Source organism: Alosa pseudoharengus, unplaced genomic scaffold (genome assembly GCF_046254945.1).
Source record: "Alosa pseudoharengus isolate Yale_2024_CS ecotype anadromous, Long Island Sound unplaced genomic scaffold, YU_APseudo_1.1 YU_APseudo_1.1_scf_5, whole genome shotgun sequence".
NCBI classification, from domain to species: Eukaryota; Metazoa; Chordata; class Actinopteri; order Clupeiformes; family Clupeidae; genus Alosa; species Alosa pseudoharengus.
This window is the reverse complement of record NW_027468837.1, coordinates 30,488,970-30,510,478: the sequence shown is the minus strand read 5'-3', so window position 1 is coordinate 30,510,478 and position 21,509 is coordinate 30,488,970. Positions and strand designations below refer to the sequence as shown.

At 39.5% G+C, this 21,509-nt stretch overlaps 1 protein-coding gene across 1 annotated transcript; it reads left to right on the top strand.

Moving 5' to 3' along the window:
• Window positions 1–301: 301 nt before the first annotated feature.
• LOC143104884 (inter-alpha-trypsin inhibitor heavy chain H3-like) lies at window positions 302–20,604 on the top strand. Its single transcript, XM_076269216.1, has 21 exons — window positions 302–373; window positions 1,622–1,785; window positions 1,923–2,027; window positions 9,859–10,021; window positions 10,167–10,277; window positions 10,450–10,578; window positions 11,155–11,271; window positions 11,353–11,521; window positions 11,812–11,922; window positions 12,015–12,196; window positions 14,138–14,317; window positions 14,479–14,612; window positions 14,698–14,906; window positions 16,308–16,385; window positions 16,555–16,635; window positions 17,669–17,713; window positions 17,832–17,939; window positions 19,265–19,442; window positions 19,529–19,677; window positions 19,844–19,919; window positions 20,022–20,604. The coding sequence occupies exons 1-21, from the start codon at window positions 302–304 to the stop codon at window positions 20,134–20,136; spliced, it is 2,676 nt and encodes an 891-aa protein (XP_076125331.1). The 3' UTR covers window positions 20,137–20,604.
• The last annotated feature ends 905 nt before the right edge of the window (window positions 20,605–21,509 follow it).

The window sequence follows — 21,509 nt, the reverse complement described above, 5'->3', positions numbered from 1 at the left end:
AGCTGCAGTCAGGCAAGTGCAAACCCTTGCCCTTGTCTTGCAGTGAGAAAATGACATCAAACTCCTGCATCCAAATTTTGATTCAGATTAACATGTAGGACGAGGTATGATACATTAAACTAGTAGGTTTTTAGTTATGTGCACACACACACACAGAGACATGCATGAACGCACACACACACTGCTGGGGGGGGGGGGCGAGGGTAATTAAACTAACAGTACTCTCAGCTTACAGCATCCAATAGCAGCCTCCTACCTCATATGAAATGCCTGTGTGCGAGACCTGGCCTGTATTGCCATAATGGATCTAGCAGCAGCTGTGTTTATCTTCAGCCTTCTGTTCACTGCCTCAGACTCTGCCCTCTCTTTGAAGGTAGGACCCTTTTACTTTTCAGTAAAAAAAACAAATGGAAAACTCAGATGCTGAAGTGACATTAAATAAATAGTAATAATGCCACATGCACTAATGTGCAATAATATCTTGAGTGGCCACGGGGAAAAGGAAAACATAATGTTTTTCTGATATTTGCCTACTTATGAGTGGATTTATTAAACCTTTATAGTGCCTCCCCTTGTAAAGCTATGACATCATGTTCTGAGGTCAGGCATACTGTAGATCTTAAAATATTAAGTGTAAACTCACTACAATTCTGTGAAAGGCATTAGGTCCATACAAAAAAATGTCTCTCTATTAAGTTCTGGCATGTTAATTATTTTCTAGTTAATCATTATTACCGCCGCGCAGCGAAGCGGCGGTCATATAGGTTTAGTCAGATTCTTTTTTTTTCTTTCTTTTTTTTCTTTTTCGCATGTCCAAATTTCCGTCAAGGATTCCCGGGACACTGAAAGACCGGGGTACACGAAACTTGGTGGGCATGTAACCCCACATGGATAGCATGGAACCATCGTTTTTCGTTTAGACACAGTTTTCTGTGAATATCTTGAGAACCGTAGGGCCTAAGATGACCAATTTTTTCCGTATGTTTGCCTCCAGGGGTCATGTTAACCCATTCCATGTGCACACATGTGCATAAACAGATACACACGCACACACATACATTCACAGTAATCATACATATGACACATACTCACACAGTAGACATATGTACGCATGCATGCACATGCACAAACACACATACGCAGACAAACACACAAGCACGCAAACACACACACACACACACACACACACACACACACACACACACACCCACACACATAAACATAAACGTGTGCACGCACACATGCACACAATTCAAGAATTTCTCAGAATTATGAACAGGCAAGATGGGGTTGTATAAAATCAATTTTACATGTGAAATCTATGAACTAATCATGTTTTGGTACTTGTTGTCTAGCAGATACCAGTGAGAATTGAGTGTGGATAATGCAATTTAGTGAGACAGTTAGAATCATATAGGCCTTTCAGCGTGATTTATTTTTGTGGAAAAAATGTGCTGGACTGGGCGGCGGTCATATTTTGTACCGCTCTGCGGTACATCTAGTTTTAGTACTTTCCATCATAACTATTTGTTTTGAGAGATTTAGAATTGTGTTGTCAACAAACCACAACCAAAGTAATTATACATTTCTATCTAACCTTCAATTATTGTCTTATTTGCAGTCAAGAAACTGGGATATCTACAGCTTTCACATTAACTCCACGGTAACCAGTCGCTATGCTATCACAGTTATCACAAGTCGTGTGACGAACACTCGTGGCGACTCCAATGAGATTGACTTCCATGTGAAGATCCCCAAAAACGCCTTCATCAGCAAATTTAGAATGTTGGTAGTCCAATTTACTCTATATTCATAACTCTAAATTGCAGACCGTTAAATATCTAGACATTCTAATTAAACTGGTACAATATCATTACATCATTCTCGTAGTCATCTGTCTTTGTCCCTGCTTTTAACTACAGGACTATTGATGGGCAGACATACGATGGGGTTGTTAAACAGAAAGAGGAGGCCCAGCAGCAGTACAGTCAGGCTGTCTCACGAGGCCAAAGTGCCGGACTTGTCAGGTAAACAATCAAACCACAAATCATATTTGCTGTCACAGTGACAGCAGACATATAATGTTTCCAGTGTGCACATATTCAGTTTGTTTCGTGCTGGCCAACCTCAAAACCTCAATACCCAGGGGGCAAAGTACACAAACTACTTGTAAATGTTTGACACATTCATCAACAAAATTCTGTCACAGATGCAAGACAGTTAATAGAAGAGAACAAAAAAGTTGGTACAACAAACATAACATTTATATTTATCACATGTTAACATGATCGATATGGCAACAATACAGCTACTGACTATATTATGTACTGTATATATCTGTTTTATAAGCCACTTTGTGTACAAAAGTGTCTGCTTGGCCAAGCTTCTAATGGCCTCTAGATAAAGCCAAGAACCTCCCTGGTATTTTCTGAGGCCGTTCATGGCTACTCAGCTGTGTACTATTTGATACCACTGGGGGAGCGTGTTCAGAAGTGTATTCACAGAATCATTGAGGTCAATTCTTTGTGGATTATACCCGTGTTTTCTGTCTGCGGACTCCTCGTTCGTGTTAGCCAACAAGGGACTTTGGATGTGCATTAACTTTTTTGGAAATGTCCCAGTTGAGGACTTTGTTTGGCTGCTTAGATTTGACTGCACAGTCCACTGTTGATTTAAGATTTCTAAAAGAGGTCGTCTATGCTTTTTAACATGTTTTGTCAACTCCATTACACAGCATGATAACTTTTCGTCTGTGGTTTTTGCATCGGTGCTCTTGTTGATCTATGATGGTGTGAGCACCATAGAGTAAAGGTGTTGCCCCCAGAAATATGGCAGCCACACTTATGCACTAATAGAACTCGAACCCAATGTGGTATCTAGCTTTCCAATATCTATGCTGAGCACTGCTGAGGCCACAGGGCTCAATTAAGAGCTGTTCAGACTGACACACTTTTTTGACCTCCGCAGGCACTCAAATTCAATTGTCAATTCGACTGTCGCATTTAGATGGCCATGGCACAAGCAAAAAAAAAAAAAAAAAGTGCTAAATGCTCAAATTTAGAAAAAGCATTTTTTTTCCAATAATGGGTGGTTGCTTAACTGCCTGCCTTAGCTAAGTCAATTTGTTCTGGCCAGGGAAAAAGTTACGGATGCCCAGACCTATGTAACAGCCAAATTAGCCTACATAAACATCCATTGATCTTGTTCATTTTGAATGTATAATTCATTAACATAAACATATTTTTTTAAAAGTATGTTGATCTGCTATTGCTTCAACAAACGCTGTAAGTAGAGTCAGAAGTTGGTATATCTGGATATTTAGTTAAATACAACATAGCAACAACATGAACACAATAAACCTCACATGTTTTTAACACTTTTGAATACTTGTGTTTTGGATCTGAAAAAGTCTGTCAATGTGAACGCCATTTAGACCACTTAGACCATTCCCCAACAGGATAGTATGAACGCCACCTTAGACCATCCCCAAACTGATCAGCAGGCACACTGCAGGGAAGTCAAATAACTGACATTTGAGTAAATAACTGAGTCTCAGGTAGCCTGGCGTTGTCATACTCAAATTCTAGTCAGAATATGAGTCTGATACTGCTCCATTGGGATGTAATTATGGGGCGTGTTTCAACCGATACAGGGGGGGAATAGAGCATCACAGTCCCGCCCACAGGAGTTTCCGGAAGTAAGAATTCAATGCAATTTCTCCATTGACAATTCGGGTATAAGCCATAAAAACTTAACTGCACATGGTAGACTCAAAACCAGCTACGGCTGTACTAAGCGATTGTGTATGCTCATATAGACGCCAAAAGCTCACGGGGCACTAACCTTGTTTTGAGATAAATGTCTTTTATTCGCGATGTCTTGGATAAGTACTTCATTACCCACAATCCTGAACAATCCCACAATCCCACAGTGATGCCTCTGATTGGTGGAAAGGCCGTTAAGGTCATAGCAGAGAATGTCTAATCCGTAGACTGGCTCTGGTCATAGTTTGAAACTTAATCAGCGAAAATTATTGACAAAAATGGCGGAGTCTTTTACTGCCTATGGCGAAATTCTTAATGTGAATAAAAACTTTCTAGACGAACATTGGTACTTGTATCAACAAGGATTGTGGTTTATACATCACACGAACTTAGTCAGGGCCAATACACCATCAAATAGAACACTGGAAATGCTAGTTTGAACGCTTAACTTTTCAGTTAGCCGACAGGCTAATCATTAGCCTTTCAGACATTAGAATGTCATTATAATGCTGCTAACATTAGCCTACATGCTGCAACACAGGTATGAAATATATTATGTTTTAGTGACCTTGTTGTTTCTATGAATATGAATTGTTGTTTATATGAAACATCAACTTAGTCGAGGCATAAAAAGCCCTGTATATCCCCATTAAGTACTTAAACCTTTGAACTAGCTAGCTAGCTGATAGCACAGGCTGGATGCTACCGCCGGCTAGACACTGCAGTAAAATGGTTAGCAAACCGTCCATGCCCCCGTGAATATTTCACTGTTTCAAGGACGAAATCAAGAGTGTCCAAAGGGGTGAAAACCACTTTAAATCGGGTCACATTATTGACTGTTGTGTGTCGAGGGTCAACTTGTGGGTTTTATAAGGGCCAGCATGAGGGACAAGACCGATCAAACCTACGAAGTTGTGTGGTGAGTTTTGCAGGGAGGTTGGAAATGCTAGTTAACATTAGCTAGGCTACTGTAGCCTTCATACTGTACGAGCCATATCATCAACCATTAACCTAGAAATACTTCTTCGTACATTTAATGAACATTTTGTGTAATAATTCACAGCAAGTTAATAAACTGAATATGGTGGTCCAAGAGCAGATCATGCACCGGTCCATGCATCAGGATGGCAGTCAGATATGAAGCACTGCACAATGTTGCTAACGTTAACGTTAACCGGTTTCACACACACGATATAAAATACACAATGGTAAATATAACATTCAATACCAAAACACTATTATTTACACGATTACTCCTGAAATAACTGCTATTAACTATATCAAAATCATTGTTTGGAGGAAAGGGTTCGCGTGCTGTGGCCGGTTGGAAACATCATGGTTGGAAATGATTTTGTGCTGGTTCGTGCTGCTTATATATTTTTCAGTGAGGCGCGGTGGTTTATGGGATGAGTAGTTCCTTCGCTCGGAAATAAAAATATGTACACAGTCTTGTACCTTTGACTTTTTTTGGACTTTCTCTTCGTTTTTTCACTCGAAATGATATGTTGTATGCTTATGAGTTACGCCGTAGCTGATTAGCCTAAGACATGGTCTAAAACTCTTTAGATACGGATTTTTCCAAAACGTCAATGGGAGAAATGAATGGGAAATTTACTTCCGGAAACTAAGCTCTCTCGGAGGAGGGGCGGGACTGTGATGCTCTATGCCTCTGCACTCAATTAAATAGACCTAACCAATCAGAGCAACGAAGTAGCTTCCCTTGAGATGTAGGAAGAACACACAAACCATCCTTCTTCTCCACAAATGCTTTAACATTGTTTTCTGGTCTTTTGTAAAAGTTATTGTGCCGTCAATATATCCTACAACACTCGTTAGTGAAATCGAAGAGATACAGGTAGGCTATTAGGAAAAACTGATAATTCACTGAAAACCGATATGCTACAAACATGTTATAAACAGCTGGGGAAGGCTGTCGCAAATCCCTCGAACAGGTGGTCAATCAGAGATTTCAAACAAACAAGGGAACAACATGTCACAATGCAACAAGCTGTTTTCCCTTGATGAAAGTGAAACCATGAGTTTTCCCACATCTCAACTTTGGCCAAAGTTTTCAGAAATAATCGTTTTCAGTGATAAAACCTCATTGAAATAATCTGCATTTTTCCATATGGGGTCTTATCTGTCTCCTTCTAGCCACAGCGTTTTTGTTTTTTAATATAATTTTTCATGTTATGATTTTGACCGGACTTTGACACAATTGGATAACACTGTACATCTGTTAGCTCGTCTCTGGCCCGCCTATATCAGATACACAGATATGATTGGTTCCCTGCGAGGCAAGGGGCAAAAGTTATGTGCATCATTACTCTTTGCCAGAGTCTCTCACTGAGCAAATGCTTCCGCGAGAACTCTAGATTCCTAGGGTATTTTTGCCATTGAAATGCAGTAAAACTCCTCCCAAACTCACCATTCAAAAGTGCATCCATATCATACCTACCTTCCTCCCTTCCTTTACTTTCTGGGCGCATACACAAAGCAGGTGTTAAAGGAATTAAAGGAGTAAAATGCACTTTAGATCAATTTACGGATGATTGGGAGTACATACGTTGAGTTGACATCAAAATCATGTAATTCGGATGTGTTTTGAGAAAGTTCGATTTTACCGTTTTTAGTCAAAACTCGTTAGCCTGGAAGTGACCAGGGCAAGTAATTTCGCCGCTACAAAACGCTATTTTTATACCTCTTCTACAGTTCCAAACAACATTACACTTACGTGGTAGTGAGTAGAGGGTCCCTAAAGCCAAACCGAAGTATCCCGAGGTCTTTATGTGGTCGGATAGAGTCCAGAATGAATTTCATCAAGCCAGTACCTTTCCGGAAATGTTGCTGCTGCAGCTGGTGTCTTTAGGGGAAAGTCCGTATGAGTCGATTGTCGAGTGTGGAGTAACACGCTCTGGAAATTCACAATTAGAAAAAAAAACCATAGTCCAGTATTTCTTTCGAAATTGAAATGAAGTTGTATGGACTGGACTATGTTTTTTTTTTTTTTTTTTTAAACGGTGACGAAATTGTGAATTTCCAGGGAGTGTTACTCCACACTCGGCAATAGTGTGCCTGGCTGCATTGGCTGCATAAGCTGTTGAATGCAGCAACTCAAGCTAGATAAAACCGATTGTTTCAGTTTATTTTCGTACTGACTGACTATTGTGTATGTCAGTGTTTCCCAAAGTCTGGGTCGCGACCCACGGGTGGGTCGCAGGAGATTTTATTTGGGTCGCCAGCACAATTTATGTTGTGTTATAGGCCTAACTGATACCATTTGTCATTTGATACCAGGAAAGCTAACAGTTTTCTATTAGGATGTAGATTGTTAACTACCACATTCACGGTTTTGTCATAAAAGGACATGAATCCGCCTATTTGCACGAACATTAATAGATACCAGCTCCTCAACTTTACCGATTAAAATCTAGTGACCGTGCTGTCAACTAAAGCAGACATCCATAGACCCAGGGCCGTTTCAAGGAATTTGGGGGCCCCAAGCAAAATGGACATGGAGGCCCCCCCCCCACCGCACGCAAAGCCTACAGGAACCACCGCATAGCCATACAGTTTAAGTTCACCCACAGTTTATATAAATACAAAATTTGACAGTGCAATACTGCAGTTGCATATATATATATACTGTGCATTAGTTTTGAACATTTGCAAAAACACCACCGTACCATAAAATCCAATATACATGTAAAAAAGTGCACAATAACTAAATCCAACATACTTAAACACACACACACACACACACTCACATTAACATTTTTCAGTTCTCACAAAGTGAGAAAATAAAACACTGCCATCTTATGCAGAAAAAGGATGCATTGTTATACTATAAAGAGTGCAGGTTGTATAGCAATTTAAAAATCCAACATAAATACAAGTACACACACACACATAAGATTAACCTTTCAGGCCATCTTCATCAGTGGAGGTATCCTTAGGAAGAGCCTGAGGGCTGAGAAATTTAAGCAAAGCACCTTGAGGGAGAAAGAAAAGATATGTTAGCATTTCCATATTTTGATATTCAGAAGGGATGCAGCTGCTTTCACAACTACCAATGCTTACTGTAAAAACATCCCAAGCTAATGTTATACATTGACCTAGGCCTACTTGTAGCTTAACATAGCATTTAAGCATTCTGCTGTTTGAGAATTAGACAGACGCACCTGATGCTTTAAAGACAGTAAACAGCTGGCGTGCATGAATACTACTAGACATGAATGTTCCAGTCTGCTTTGAGGCACGGAATTTATCGTGTAGATTATCACGGTCGAATAGTTAGTATAGCAGAGAATCTATGCCACTTTCATCAAAACCTTTTACAAAGCTATAGCAATGTTATGTCATTAAATATGATAAACAGTGATTCTGGAACAGATTTGCGTCTTCCTTATCCTGTTAATAAACATATTACAGTATGTAACCATATTCCGTCCGTTTGAAAAAAAAAGTTGCGCTAACTGTTCTAGTTTGTTACAAGCAGCATGGGCAGTCAGGCAGGTAGTTAACATAAACATTTTTTGCTAGGCTAGCCTTCCTGCTGCGACATTACACCATTTGTACAAGACAATTAGAGTTATTTTATCCAGTGTAATTTATCACTTACCACTATCTTGTTTTTTCTTGTCATCCTATTCCTTTCTCTTCTGGCTTCCGGACGCATGACTCCACTTCATCATGACTGCCTGTTTTTTATTTTCGCGGCAGCAGCAGAGATCACAAACCTGGCTGGCTGGCTGCTGTCAGCGACTACTGAGAGGGGCCCCCTTGAGGGGGATCCCGGTATTGCCGGTAACAGTGTCGTTGCACTTTACTGCATTATCAAAGGGGCGCTCACAGTTTGTCGTTGCATTTTATTTTTAACCAGTCGTTGTCTTGGGGCCCCTGGCCAGCTCGGGGCCCCAAGCAATTGCTTGGTTTGCTTGCCTTCTAGCGACGGGCCTGCATAGACCGGACATAAGGCCATTCAATTTGCATACAGTTTCGATTGCAGATGCAATCTTTAAAGTTAATAGCAACCTCCTCACATTCTTATTTATGATTTAAAATGCACAACAGTGCATTATAGTCTACAATTTAAATGGGCATTTTAAACACTATTCCTCTCATTTTCTACCTCGCTAACTCCAAAGTAAAGGCGCATTCTTCCGGCTATTGCGCAAACGCCTCTTGTTCTGATATAACGACTATACAATATAATATAATACAACAATACAATATAACGACTTGAGTTATTTGCTGTTTACATTGGAATTGACGTCCAAAGTGTTATGGACCCATTTGTCTGCAACGCAACGTAGCCTACAACATTTTTTTTTAGAAATACAGGAACAGCTTACTATGCTGACGAATGACGACTGCGCAACATGCGAGAATTTCCCCTACTTTCGGATGCGCATTAAAACGTATCTTTTCAGTAGTCATTTCCAACTTTTCACGCTGATGGTGCTCAAAATGCAACACAACCGTGTTCAAAGCAGGGATCCTATAGCAATGTATGGTTGGGGGAGGCATAGAAAAGTTGGAGAACCTGTGGCCTAAAACAATATTGGTGGTTGCAGGGTAGATTTGAAGTGAAATGGGTCGCGATGGTCTGTCATTTTTAAAAAGTGGGTCGCCAGAAAAAAAGTTTGGGAAACACTGGTGTATGTGTCAATGTGATGAGATGTGTCAATACATACTAAAAAATAAAAACAAATTATGGAATAAAACATGACAAATACATTGAAGGTATCAAGGTATTATTATATAATTAATACATTATATTATTATATAATGAAAGGTATATTGTTGTATTTAATTATTGATTAATTTAAAACTATTTATTGACATGAACAATGGAAAATAGATTTATACACCTAAAATGTCTAATCCTCCATACACAGTACACCTGATGTACAGAATGCTATTATATGGGTGTTTTGTCATGAAGCTAGTTGGTTGTTTGCTAACTTCAGTTGATATCAAGGCATTTTTGACATTATGTTACATTCTTCACATTCTGTTGACATTTGTTGGTCATTTTTGTATGTTTCGTAATACTATAGCACATTTAATGCTTTTTATTGCATGCTCTTAGTTCGGTGGGCAGGACTTTGGAGGATTTCAAAACATCTGTGACTATCGCCGGTCATAGCAAGGTGACATTTGAACTCACCTATGAAGAAGTGCTCCATCGTCGTCTTGGCAAATATGAGTTGCTGATCAATGCCCAACCTGGTCAAATTGTCAAAGATTTTAAGGTAAAAAAAAGTAAATGGGTATGATAAGGATTAAAGGGACATATTTTACTTTCTTTTGACTCTCTTACTCAAAGAGAGAGACCACAATAAATATGTAAGTGCTATTTCTATATAATCCATACAAGGTTCATGTCTCCTACAACAGATTGATGTAAACATTTATGAGAAGCCTGGAATAAACTTTTTGGAAGTTAAGGGTTCCTTGGGTGAGAAAGACTTGGCTAATGCCATCACAACCACACGTGCTGACAAACAGGTAATGCACAGGCTTTCCCCATGATCAACATGTACTGTAAACTTGTTATAGGCTACTATACTTTCAGAAAGCTGTTTAACTGGCGTGACCATGTCTGTGAATCAGCATAAAGAAATGTACATTTTCTTGGTGTACTTTGCTTCACCTTTATCTCAATGCGTTCCCATTTTAGGCATGGGTAAGTTTCTACCCCACTCATGGACAGCAAATGGATTGTGATGGTTGTGGAGAGACAGGACTTACGGGAGATTTGAAAATCCTTTATGATGTTGACAGACCACGGTCCCAAGGTGATGTAACGGTATGTAAATGACTTTGTGAGTGAGTCTCCAAGGTCAATCTATTATTTCAAATTTATTCCCAAAAGCCAAACTTATTAAATTCCTCTAGAGAAAAATCTGGGAATCAAATCCCTTGAAGTAAAGTATTTTATATTTTCATATTTAATTTGTTTGCAAATGGCACCAATAATGTGTGTATTCTGTGTGCATGCCTTTTGTTTTTATTTGTGGCTTGATTGTTTGGTAACACATTACTTGACGGTATCTACATAAGAGTGACATAACTTGTCATGACAAAAACCGAATGACACTAACCCTAACCCTAACTTGTCATGACAAAACCAAATGACACTAACCCTAACCCTAACTTGTTATGACAAAAGCCAAATGACACTTGTCATAAGCGAGTGATATGTCATAAACGTTTATGACTTGATTATAATGTTTATGACACGGTCATGACAGTGTCATGTCACTCTTTTTTAGATGACGTCAAGTAAAGTGTAACTGATTGTTTAAATGTGTCTGCACCATTCTATTTAGTCAAAGTGTTTTATGTGGCTGTCTTTATACTCTACATGTTCTGTACCCCCTAGGAACATGATGGCTATTTTGTTCATTTCTTTGCACCAGCTGACCTTGCGCGGATCCCCAAAAATGTGGTCTTCATTATTGATCAGAGTGGCTCTATGCGTGGAAAGAAAATTGCTCAGGTAAAGTGGCACCCAATAGATTTGTAAAAGCAGTGGAGGTGTGCTGTACATTTCAACCAATTTCTGCAACCTTTTCTGCAGACTCGAGGGGCTTTACTGAAGATTCTGGATGACTTAGCTGAAGATGACTATTTTGGTCTCATCCTATTCAATAGAGATGTATCTCCATGGAAACGCGAACTCCTCCAAGCCACCCAAACTAATCTGGAGATGGCAAAACAGTTTGTCAAAGGGATTACAGATCATGGTGGTGAGATAGACCTCATCAGGAAAGAATTGTTTATATTGCAGAATAATAAGCCTTCAGTGTTAATTTAACTTAGACAGCAGTGTGTAAATAAAACTTTTCTTGAGAACTTAGAACTTATTATTCTTATTGTCATTAGTAGCAGTTATAGTGGTAGTAGTAGTAACCATAGTTGTGTTAGTAGTAGTTGTTTGGTATAGTAGTCACAGTAGGAGTATTTAGTATTTATTTATCATACTCTACAGTGCACATATTGGAAGTTGTATAATGCGTGTGTTGGATCCCCTCTCCAGCAACAGACATCAACGCTGCTGTGCTGAAAGGAGTAGAGATGATTCAGCAACACCCCAGGAACGGCTCAGCCTCCATTCTCATACTGCTAACAGATGGAGATCCCACATCAGGTGTGAAAACTCATCTCAGCCTGGGAGCTCTGATTTAAACTTTAACATGTGATCGGCTCAAATATTATAATGGATTATTTTGCCTCTTGAAGGAGAAACTAATCAAGGGAAAATCCAGTCTAATGTGAGAAAGGCCATTGGGAAGAAGTTTCCTCTGTATTGCCTTGGATTTGGTTTTGATGTGAACTTTGAGTTCCTGCAGAAGATGGCCCAGGAGAACAGTGGTCTGGCACGCAGGATCTACGAGGACTCAGACGCAGCTCTGCAGCTCAAGGTACAGATGCGTCTCACCACAATTGTTAGATTGATTGACACATAAAGCTTAGCAATACTAATTTGTAGAGGGTTTATGTTTCTATCAAAAATGTGAGTAATTTTTTTACTGTAGCCCTACTTGATGCAATAAAAAAATATATGGCTAAGCATTACACTTTTTGTGTGAATACAGGAAAACATATTTTAGGAAACACCTAGCTGGCTGAGCAGATTATTTTCATCATACTAGTCACATTTGGAAATAGTCATTGTGTACTGATTATATATGTATAACTATTTCTTAATATTTTGGTATCTTCCACAGAATCTACTTTGGTTTGATTTATAGGTTTTGTATTTGTGTTTTGTTTGTTTAAATGTGTCTGCACCATTCTAATTACCGTAGTTAAAGTTTTTTAATGTTAATTTGAATTTTAAAGGTACACTATGCAAGATTTTCACCTGGTGCTATAAGCAATGTAACTCAATTGCTAAGCTAAAACATTTTTTGTCACATACAGCTAACATCACCTCACCATCCGCTAGCTACTGTGTCCCGAATACACTGTAAAAAACATGTGGTCTTTGTGGACAGCCTACAATAGGCTCCAGATCTAGCTCTCTGTTATGTTTAAACCGTGGTTTGAACGCCAACGGAAGTGACGTTACCCTGCTACCCTTTAATAACCTTTATAACGAAGCCAGTTTGATGGTAAACAAAGCATACCGTACTAACAGCATAGAGTCGCTACCGAGAAAACCAGCCATGGAACTTCCAGAACGGCGGCCCGACAAATCTCGCGATAATCATGAAACATTACCATTGTCAGTAGATATGGCTCTTTGGAAATAATAGTTTTTGCCTGTTGTTAATCCTTCACGTCCACCACAAAAGCATTTTCATTTTGTACAGGGGGGGGGATAAGTCATGAGAAGTTTGCTATTTACAACAGCAGAGTAAAATATAAATATATCGTGACTCTATAGCAGTGTTTCTCAAACTTTTTCAGACCAAGGACCACTTAACCAAAAAAAAAGAAACTCACGGACCACTTAACTAAAAAAATAAAAAGATTAGACCTACTTCAACAGTACACAGGCCTACTCACTGAACCACCACCTTGGTTATTGTCTTTGCACCTTGCTTATTGTGTCAGAGGATTCATATGATTTAAACTGGCATCTCTTACATAGGCAGTGTTGCAGAACTGTTTAGATTTACATACAAGTTGGTTCAATATTGCAAACAACTCATCTATATTATATTTTACCACATCTGCCCGCGGACCACTTGGGATAGCTTGCGGACCACCAGTGCTCCCTGGACCACACTTTGAGAAACACTGCTCTAGAGCAGTGGTTTTCAAAGTGGGGGCCGCGAGGGGGTGCCAGGGGGGCCTCAGCAAGTTGGAAGGAAAAATAAAAGGAACAAATAAATACATTAAAATATACCTATTACTATGATGGTTGTTATACAATGTCATTATAATATTGTGTCGCATATATGGACATTATATTTTCCATGATAATAACTATCGCGAAGTGCTTGTGGCTAAAATAATTATTAGGATTAGCTTAATGTATTTTTACATTTGCCGTAGTATTGTCGATGGGTTTAATAACACATTAAGGGGGTCCTTGGCCAGAACCTAGTGGTATTTGGGGGGCCTTGTCGTGGAAAAGTTTGGGAACCCCTGCTCTAGAGGATGGTCTAGACTCTAGAGTACAGTCGCCAAAAATATCTAAAGCTGTGTAGGGCGCCTTCAAGTTTCATCAGCTTAATTCCTTCAAAATTAGTTTGTTTTCTATCCCTCTGTGTGTCTGGTAGCAGCAACTGGATGTATGTGACTTCACAACCACCTCACTATAAAAGTCATCCCACCGATTCAGTTCACATGTTGGTATAAAATGAAAACACAAGTGTTGCCACTAATTGTCTGTATATTTCATTTTTCCAAAGGGATTTTATGAAGAGGTGGCAACTCCTCTCTTGACAAGTGTGCAGATGAACTACACGGGTGCTACAAACCTGACCCAAACCACCTTCAGCTATTACTACAATGGCTCGGAGATTGTAGTCGCTGGAAAGATCCTTGAAAACAACATAGATGACTTCAATACAGATGTTATAGCAATATCAGTGAGTCACTCTTGATTTAACTAATTTCATGAAATGCATTTCATACGGTTTATATCAACATCCCTGCTTGTCATGCTGTGGTATTGATGCAGGTTAAACATGTCAAATGTCATGTCTAACCTGTTCAATCCTTTTCTGCTATTTTACAATATCCATGACAGAAACATGACCTGGTGAAATACAGTGATATCAAGGCCACTAAAGCTGACAAACTGCCTGCAGTGATGAGTGGTTTTGAGAACTTCCTTCAGAGACTATGGGCCTGCCTCACCTTGAAACAGCTTCTGGAGAAGGAGTAAGTGGACAGTGCATACTTGTGGTCTGCTAAATGAATAAATATCTGCGTGTGAGAAGCTGAACTCCTGCTGTACGTATTTTAGGTTGATGCTGACCGGCGAGGAGAAGGAGGCAGTGAAGAAGGAGGCCCTTGATCTCTCTCTCAAGTACAGTTTTGTGACCCCACTAACCTCTATGGTGGTCACCAAACCCGAGGGCGAGGACTCTCAGGTGGCCAACAAACCCAAAGAGGGAGAGAAGCCTGCTGTCCATTCTACCAGGATGTTTTCCCAACACTCAAGGGCAACCGTCCGTAAGTAAAAGTCACTAAATGAAAGAAATGAAACTCTGCTATAAGTATCATATTCTGTCATTACTTCTTATATGATAGTGATAGAAAATAGTTATCCAAACAAAAGTCCAATCAGCATCATACTGTATTTCGCCTCTTATCACAACTATGTTAAAATAACTGTATACTAATGAATACAGTAAATCATGGTAACGTTTGACTGCTTACCTGAGATATTTCACAAATCATTGTTGTGAACTGAATAGTCCAGCTGAAGTTTCCCATCATAGATGTATGATGATCAAGAGCTTTATTAAAAGTCAACATAATACATTGCACATGCATGAACCTCATTTTTAGCCTGACGAGCCAGACCCACATTAAAATGTAGGGTCAGGGCACTCACCATTCGCAGTGCTCAGTCCGAGGGGTGGGATAATCGGTTGTCTTTCAAATTCCCTCTGAACGCAATAGGACAGCGATATGAGTCCCATGCGTTTCCCACCAGCGGAGCTAGTTAGCTAGTTTAAACTTTTGCCAACTTAATAAAAGCTTAACTCGTATTACACTGTTCGCCAACAGCAACATCTATCTTATTTGTTTTCAAGTAGCAGGGAATTCAAGCCAAACCGTTGCAACCCTGCCATCAATCATTATGTTGAGCCCGCCTAACGACTCTATACACGATTTGATTGGCCTGATAGAAGTTTAATTTTTCGAGCTCACAAGCCAACAGAGAGTTGCTAGACTAGCCCTGGCAGCAAATGTAATTCACTGCTGCTAGGATGCGTCTAGATTTCTAGGCTACCTCATTTTGGTATATATATTTATATATATACCAATATATACATGCCTACATACTGTTCTATGGACACTCTTTCCATTCCTTGTTTTGCTTAAGCAACACAATGCAGATCTATTACCTCAAAATAACGGCGTCAAATTCATTCTGATAATACACTGACTTACAATGTGGAGAATGAAGTCTGACATTTGCAATGTGTGCCTGGAATGCTTGATATTAGACTATGTAACATTGTTGATCGGGTAGGATCATGACGCTTTTAGTTGTTTTTGACTAGGCATAAATATAAATTCTACCAAGATATTTCTTTAATAATTTAATAAGATGGACTCATGATCAATGATATTGTAGATATTGTGTTGCCTTGCTTCAAGCACATCTTCTAAATTAAAGTCTGAATATAATGCACTTTAATAGCAAGTCAGGTATATTTCACCCAAAGGTTGACACCAACAAGTTCAGTGAGGTATGCAGAGTAGGTAAAGATGGGCAACAGTATAATACTGTTATAGAACAGCAAGGATGCCAGAGATGAAGATACAAATCGAACACCAGTTCATGCCTACATTTCATGTCATGGGGTCACCATTGATTGTGTTCTTGTTCATTCTTCCTAGGCGACAAAAGTACTTCTGGCAGTTTCCAAAGTCATTTGAGCGGCTTTTCTCTTGGCGGAGGACCACTAAAGAGGCCAAGTTGGTTTAAATCACTTTGATCAAATTCGTACCCACAGCTTTTTATTTAACTACACCTGAGGACTTATAAAGCCTATTTGACATTGACTGAGCAGGATGGTGAAGTTGATCTAAAGCAACATCATGACAAATCGTATAAACGCCTCACTATTTCCATCTCTCCATCCAGATTTTTTAAAAACACAAAAGTCACCGGCAAGAAGGAGGGTTCAAGTGGAGCGTAAGCAAGGATCTTTGCCGGCAATAGCAGGTAACACAACTACTTAAAGGAATTATCCGGAGTAAAATGCACTTTAGATCGATTTCCGGATGATTGGGGGTACATACGTTGAGTTGACATCAAAATTATGTCATTCGGATGTGTTTTGAGAAAGTTCGATTGTACCGTTTTCAGTCACAACTCGTAGCCTAGAAGTGAGCGGGGCATTTCAATTGCACCGCTACAAAACGCTATTTTTGTACCTCTTCTACAGTTCCAAACAACATAACACTTACGTGGTAGTGAGTAGAGGGTCCCTAAAGCCAAACCGAAGTATCCCGAGGTCTTTATGTGGTCGAATAGAGAGTCCAGAATGAATTTCATCAAGCCAGTACCTTTCCGGAAATTTTGCCATCTTTGCCGCCACCTTGAGGGGAAAGTCCGTAGGAGTCTTATTGCTGAGTGTGTTGTAACACGCTCTGGAAATTCACAATTTCGTCGCCGTTCAAAAAAAAAAAAAAAACATAGTCCAGTATTTCTTTCGAAATTGAAATGAAGTTGTATGGACTGGACTATGTTTTTTTTTTTTTTTAAACGGCGACGAAATTGTTAATTTCCAGAGCGTGTTACACAGCAATAAGACTCCTACGGACATTTCCGGAAAGGTACTGGCTTGATGAAATTCATTCTGGACTCTCTATTCGACCACATAACGACCTCGGGATACTTCGGTTTGGCTTTAGGGACCCTCTACTCACTACCACGTAAGTGTTATGTTGTTTGGAACTGTAGAAGAGGTATAAAAATAGCGTTTTGTAGCGGCGCAATTGAAATGCCCCGCTCACTTCCAGGCTACGAGTTGTGACTGAAAACGGTACAATCGAACTTTCTCATAACACATCCGAATGACATAATTTTGATGTCAACTCAACGTATGTACCCCCAATCATCCGGAAATCGATCTAAAGTGCATTTTACTCCGGATAATTCCTTTAAATAAGTCTTCTGAGATCAACAGAGATGACCTTATATCTTACTGTCTCCTTGTTTTGCTGTGGCTCACTTTTGTCTCCGTCTCTCAAAGTCCCAAAGGGAGCTGGTTTATCTCCACCACCAACTGTAATATCAGGTACCCAACTATCAGTCAGAGGAGATACACACCAATTCAATTCTTCACATATGATTATTATTACTTATTGTCTCCTGTTCCTCCCACACTCTCTGTCTGTGTCTCTTTCTCTGCGTAGTACGGACGCCTGTGAGGTTCTTGATGGCTGCCGAGGGCCAGTCTCTGCCGCTCTGCTTTGACATCCCAGCAGGCCATTCTGTCAAACTGCTGCAGGACTCTGCATCTGGTAGGGCGGCGCCATGTTCTCATCTTCTCAAACTCCTTACATCAGACAGGGGTGGGTGGGGGGGGGGGGGGGGCGCAAAGTTCTGGCTATAGCTCCCATTTGGGTCCATGTGCCCACAGGGACTAGGGTTCGAGTCTGACCCAGCTAATTTCCTGATCCTACCCTGTCTCTCTCCCACTTGCTTCCTGTCACTCTCTTTACTGTCCTATCAAATTAACTTAAGTGTTCTCACCATAGTGATGGAGAAGACTAACCTGACCCTAGCCAGATGAATTTTGCTCCGCCTAGCTCCACTCATCCATCTGGAACAGATCCATTGGAATGGTGTTTCAGAAGGCTGGGCCTAATCAAAAAATGCTTGCATATGATTGAATAAGCCACTTGTCCGTCATCTATTGACGTGCTACTTCAACCACTCACATCGAAGCCAACCCGTGACGCTGATAACAGTCTCACGGTCGCTTCTCCACTACGTCACATCTATGAAACTCCCGCCCTGTGTCCTGATTGGCTGAACCATAAAGTCGGTTGCAGAAATCACTCTCAATGGAAGAGGTCCCAGATGGATGTGAGTGAAGCTAGGCGGAGCTAAGCGGAACGAAATTCATCTGGCTATGGTCAGGTTAGGAGAAGACATACGTGGCCTTCAAAAAGCCTGTAATGCCTTAGTGTTACGTATGTATAGTGTTATGTGTTGCACGTCAGCTTATTGTTACACTTTTGACTGCTATGCTATGGCTATGCTGCTATGCTAACCCCTTTATATCACTACCCCATTTCACTCTAAAGAAGCATGAGCTCCTAGAACAGGATTTACCAGGGGAGTACAGGGATGTGTTATTCCACAATGCAACTGTGGGATAAACACCATTCTTTTTCATTTTTATAGAATTTCCCATGCTGAATTTATGATTTACAGCAATGCCCAACAAAGCTGTCACACAATACCAGTCTGAACAGATCACACAAAATGTGCAGATTTCACACACAAAACAGTGCATGTCTGTATAAGATTATCTGTACAATACACTCCAGTGTCTGCATCATTTATATTCAACTCTTTAGAAAACTTTTAGAATTTCTACACATCTCATGTTTCAAGGAAATATCTCTCATCAATGTGTGTGCTTGTCTATGTTTTCAGTAACAGCTGAATGAAATAAATGTTAAGTTAGTTCTCTTGAACTCTTGTGAAATATAATTGATACTGAATATTTCAGTATTTCCATGAAGGGCTCACATTGTCCAGCATGAATTACTTTATTGTTGGCTTGTTCATGTTATTCAATTAAATGCAATTTGTCTCCACTGTTGAACCAATTAAGGATTCTCCATGAACGGACAGCTAATGTCAGAAGGAGGCAATGGTTTCCAGAAGATCATTATTCGTGTTAATGCTGACAAGCACATTGAGTTTGACACCAATAACATCACCATCAAAGATGGACAGTACATGCAATCATTCATGTGGACAGACAGTAACACAGACCACACTACAGATAGGTACTATGAATTTACCTGGAAAGTGTTGACATGCACGTGTAAGTGTAACATGAGAACACTGTTGCTGATGTCTGTTCTCTAAACAGCATGATAGTGATCATACGGGACAGTGAAGCGGATATCACCATGACAAATATCCGTGTTGTCATTCTGCTTCATCGGCAAGATGGAAAACACTTCCTTTGGCCGGCAATTAGAAAACGTCCATCAGAAAATGAAATCCCTGGCATCATGGGTAACTAGACACTGCTAACTGTTGTTTTTTAATTAGTGTTGTTGTTGTATACAGCATACCCTTTCATCTTTTGTAGCTCTGATCCAATCATAATTTATACTTCATACCAAAGCCAATGAATACAATTCAGAGTATGTAAGTCAAGTACACTTTTGGCTGTTCTCAGGTAAACTACTAATTGCATACGAGGAAGTCAACCCCACAAAGCTGAGAATGCAGGGATTGGAGGTGAATGCTTCCAGGTAAGGTTAAATTCATGAAATTTTCTATGATTTAAAACACTTTGATAAATTTATTTGTATCCATTTGGATTAATCAAATCGACTCACCATGTTCTTCCACAGTGATTCAGCTGGGGACTACAGTATCAAGGCTGTGCCCAGAGTGAAATGCCAACTTGTCGATCTGAAATCTGCTCTGCAGGGGGAGCTGTCTGACTTCACAGTCCCTCAACTGTAAATGAAAAACAAAAATTAATTTAAACACTATAGTCATGTACACACAAAGTACACAGTGACAACAATTAACATACACATAGATTCAGAATTGCAAATATTGCAGAAAGGGGGACCATGAATCTTCATAAGATGTCATGTTGTTTTTCAAAGATGCAGTAAGCTTTTCTAGATTTGAGTGATTGGTTAAAAGATTGAGCCATTGATTTATAGAGATTTTAACTCTGTTTTTCCAGTTTAATAAAATTGTTTTTTTAGTCATAGCACTTTAATGAAACAATAAATCAGTTTTGCATATTCATGCAGGAATGCTGTTTTATCCTACAACAAGGTTAACTCATTTGAAATTAAGCTGTAATTGTGAACAAGACTGTTCACAAACTCAAACCTGAAAAGTAATTTTGTAATATTCCATTAAACTTCATACAGTATACTGTACATGCTAAATTTAAAACGTTCCCACAATTGTTGAAGTCAGTATGATGATATGCTTTAATTGAGGAGTGCAGCTCAGTTCATATTTGAAGACCTCTTATAAGAGATGACAGTTAATTAAAATGGACAGACTGCAGGCTACAACTTTCATTTTATTAAATTTGTTTGATAGCCATTACAGTTTCTTGAGTTGTCGTCTCAATAGCTGACACAATAATTCTAAACAACATGGTGCTATAACCTTTGAAGTGAATCAAAATGAACTGAGAAATAGATAGATAGATAGATAGATAGATAGATAGATAGATACTTTATTGATCCTCAAGGGGAAATTCAAGGGTCTCAGTAGCATACAGACATAACACACAACATGCACTTACAGCAGAAATGGTAAACATAAGTGTAAGTATAAACATATAACTAAACTCCACTGTACAATAAAGACAGTAGAAGATAAGACATAAGAAAACTAACAAAACTAAATACTAAATACACTATATAAGTTAAATTAAGAAAGTCCAATGTGCTTGAGGATGATCAAGCATAAGACGCTTGTAGTGACAGGGCCAGGACTGGTGAGGTGCTAAAGGGAGTGAGTGTCATGGTGAAGGTGCAAACAGTAGTCCAACCATAGTCCTTAGTTATGTGTGCCTGGCAAGGTGCTCAAGAGAGTGAGTGTCATGGTGAAGGTGCAAAAAGTAGTCCAACATTAGTCCAACAGTGCAAGAGTAAGGTCTAGAGACCAGCATAAATAATATAGACAAATAGGAGAGTAACGTGTAATGTAGACAAGGTAAAATAAAAAACTATTTCAGTGCAAGAAAAGGTTGAGGTAATAGGGTTATAGCCATTCATTCATTCAGTATTGTATCAGAAGCCTGACCGCAGCCATTGATCATGTGTGCTAATATAGCATGAAAAACAGTGTAGCAGTAAAACAGT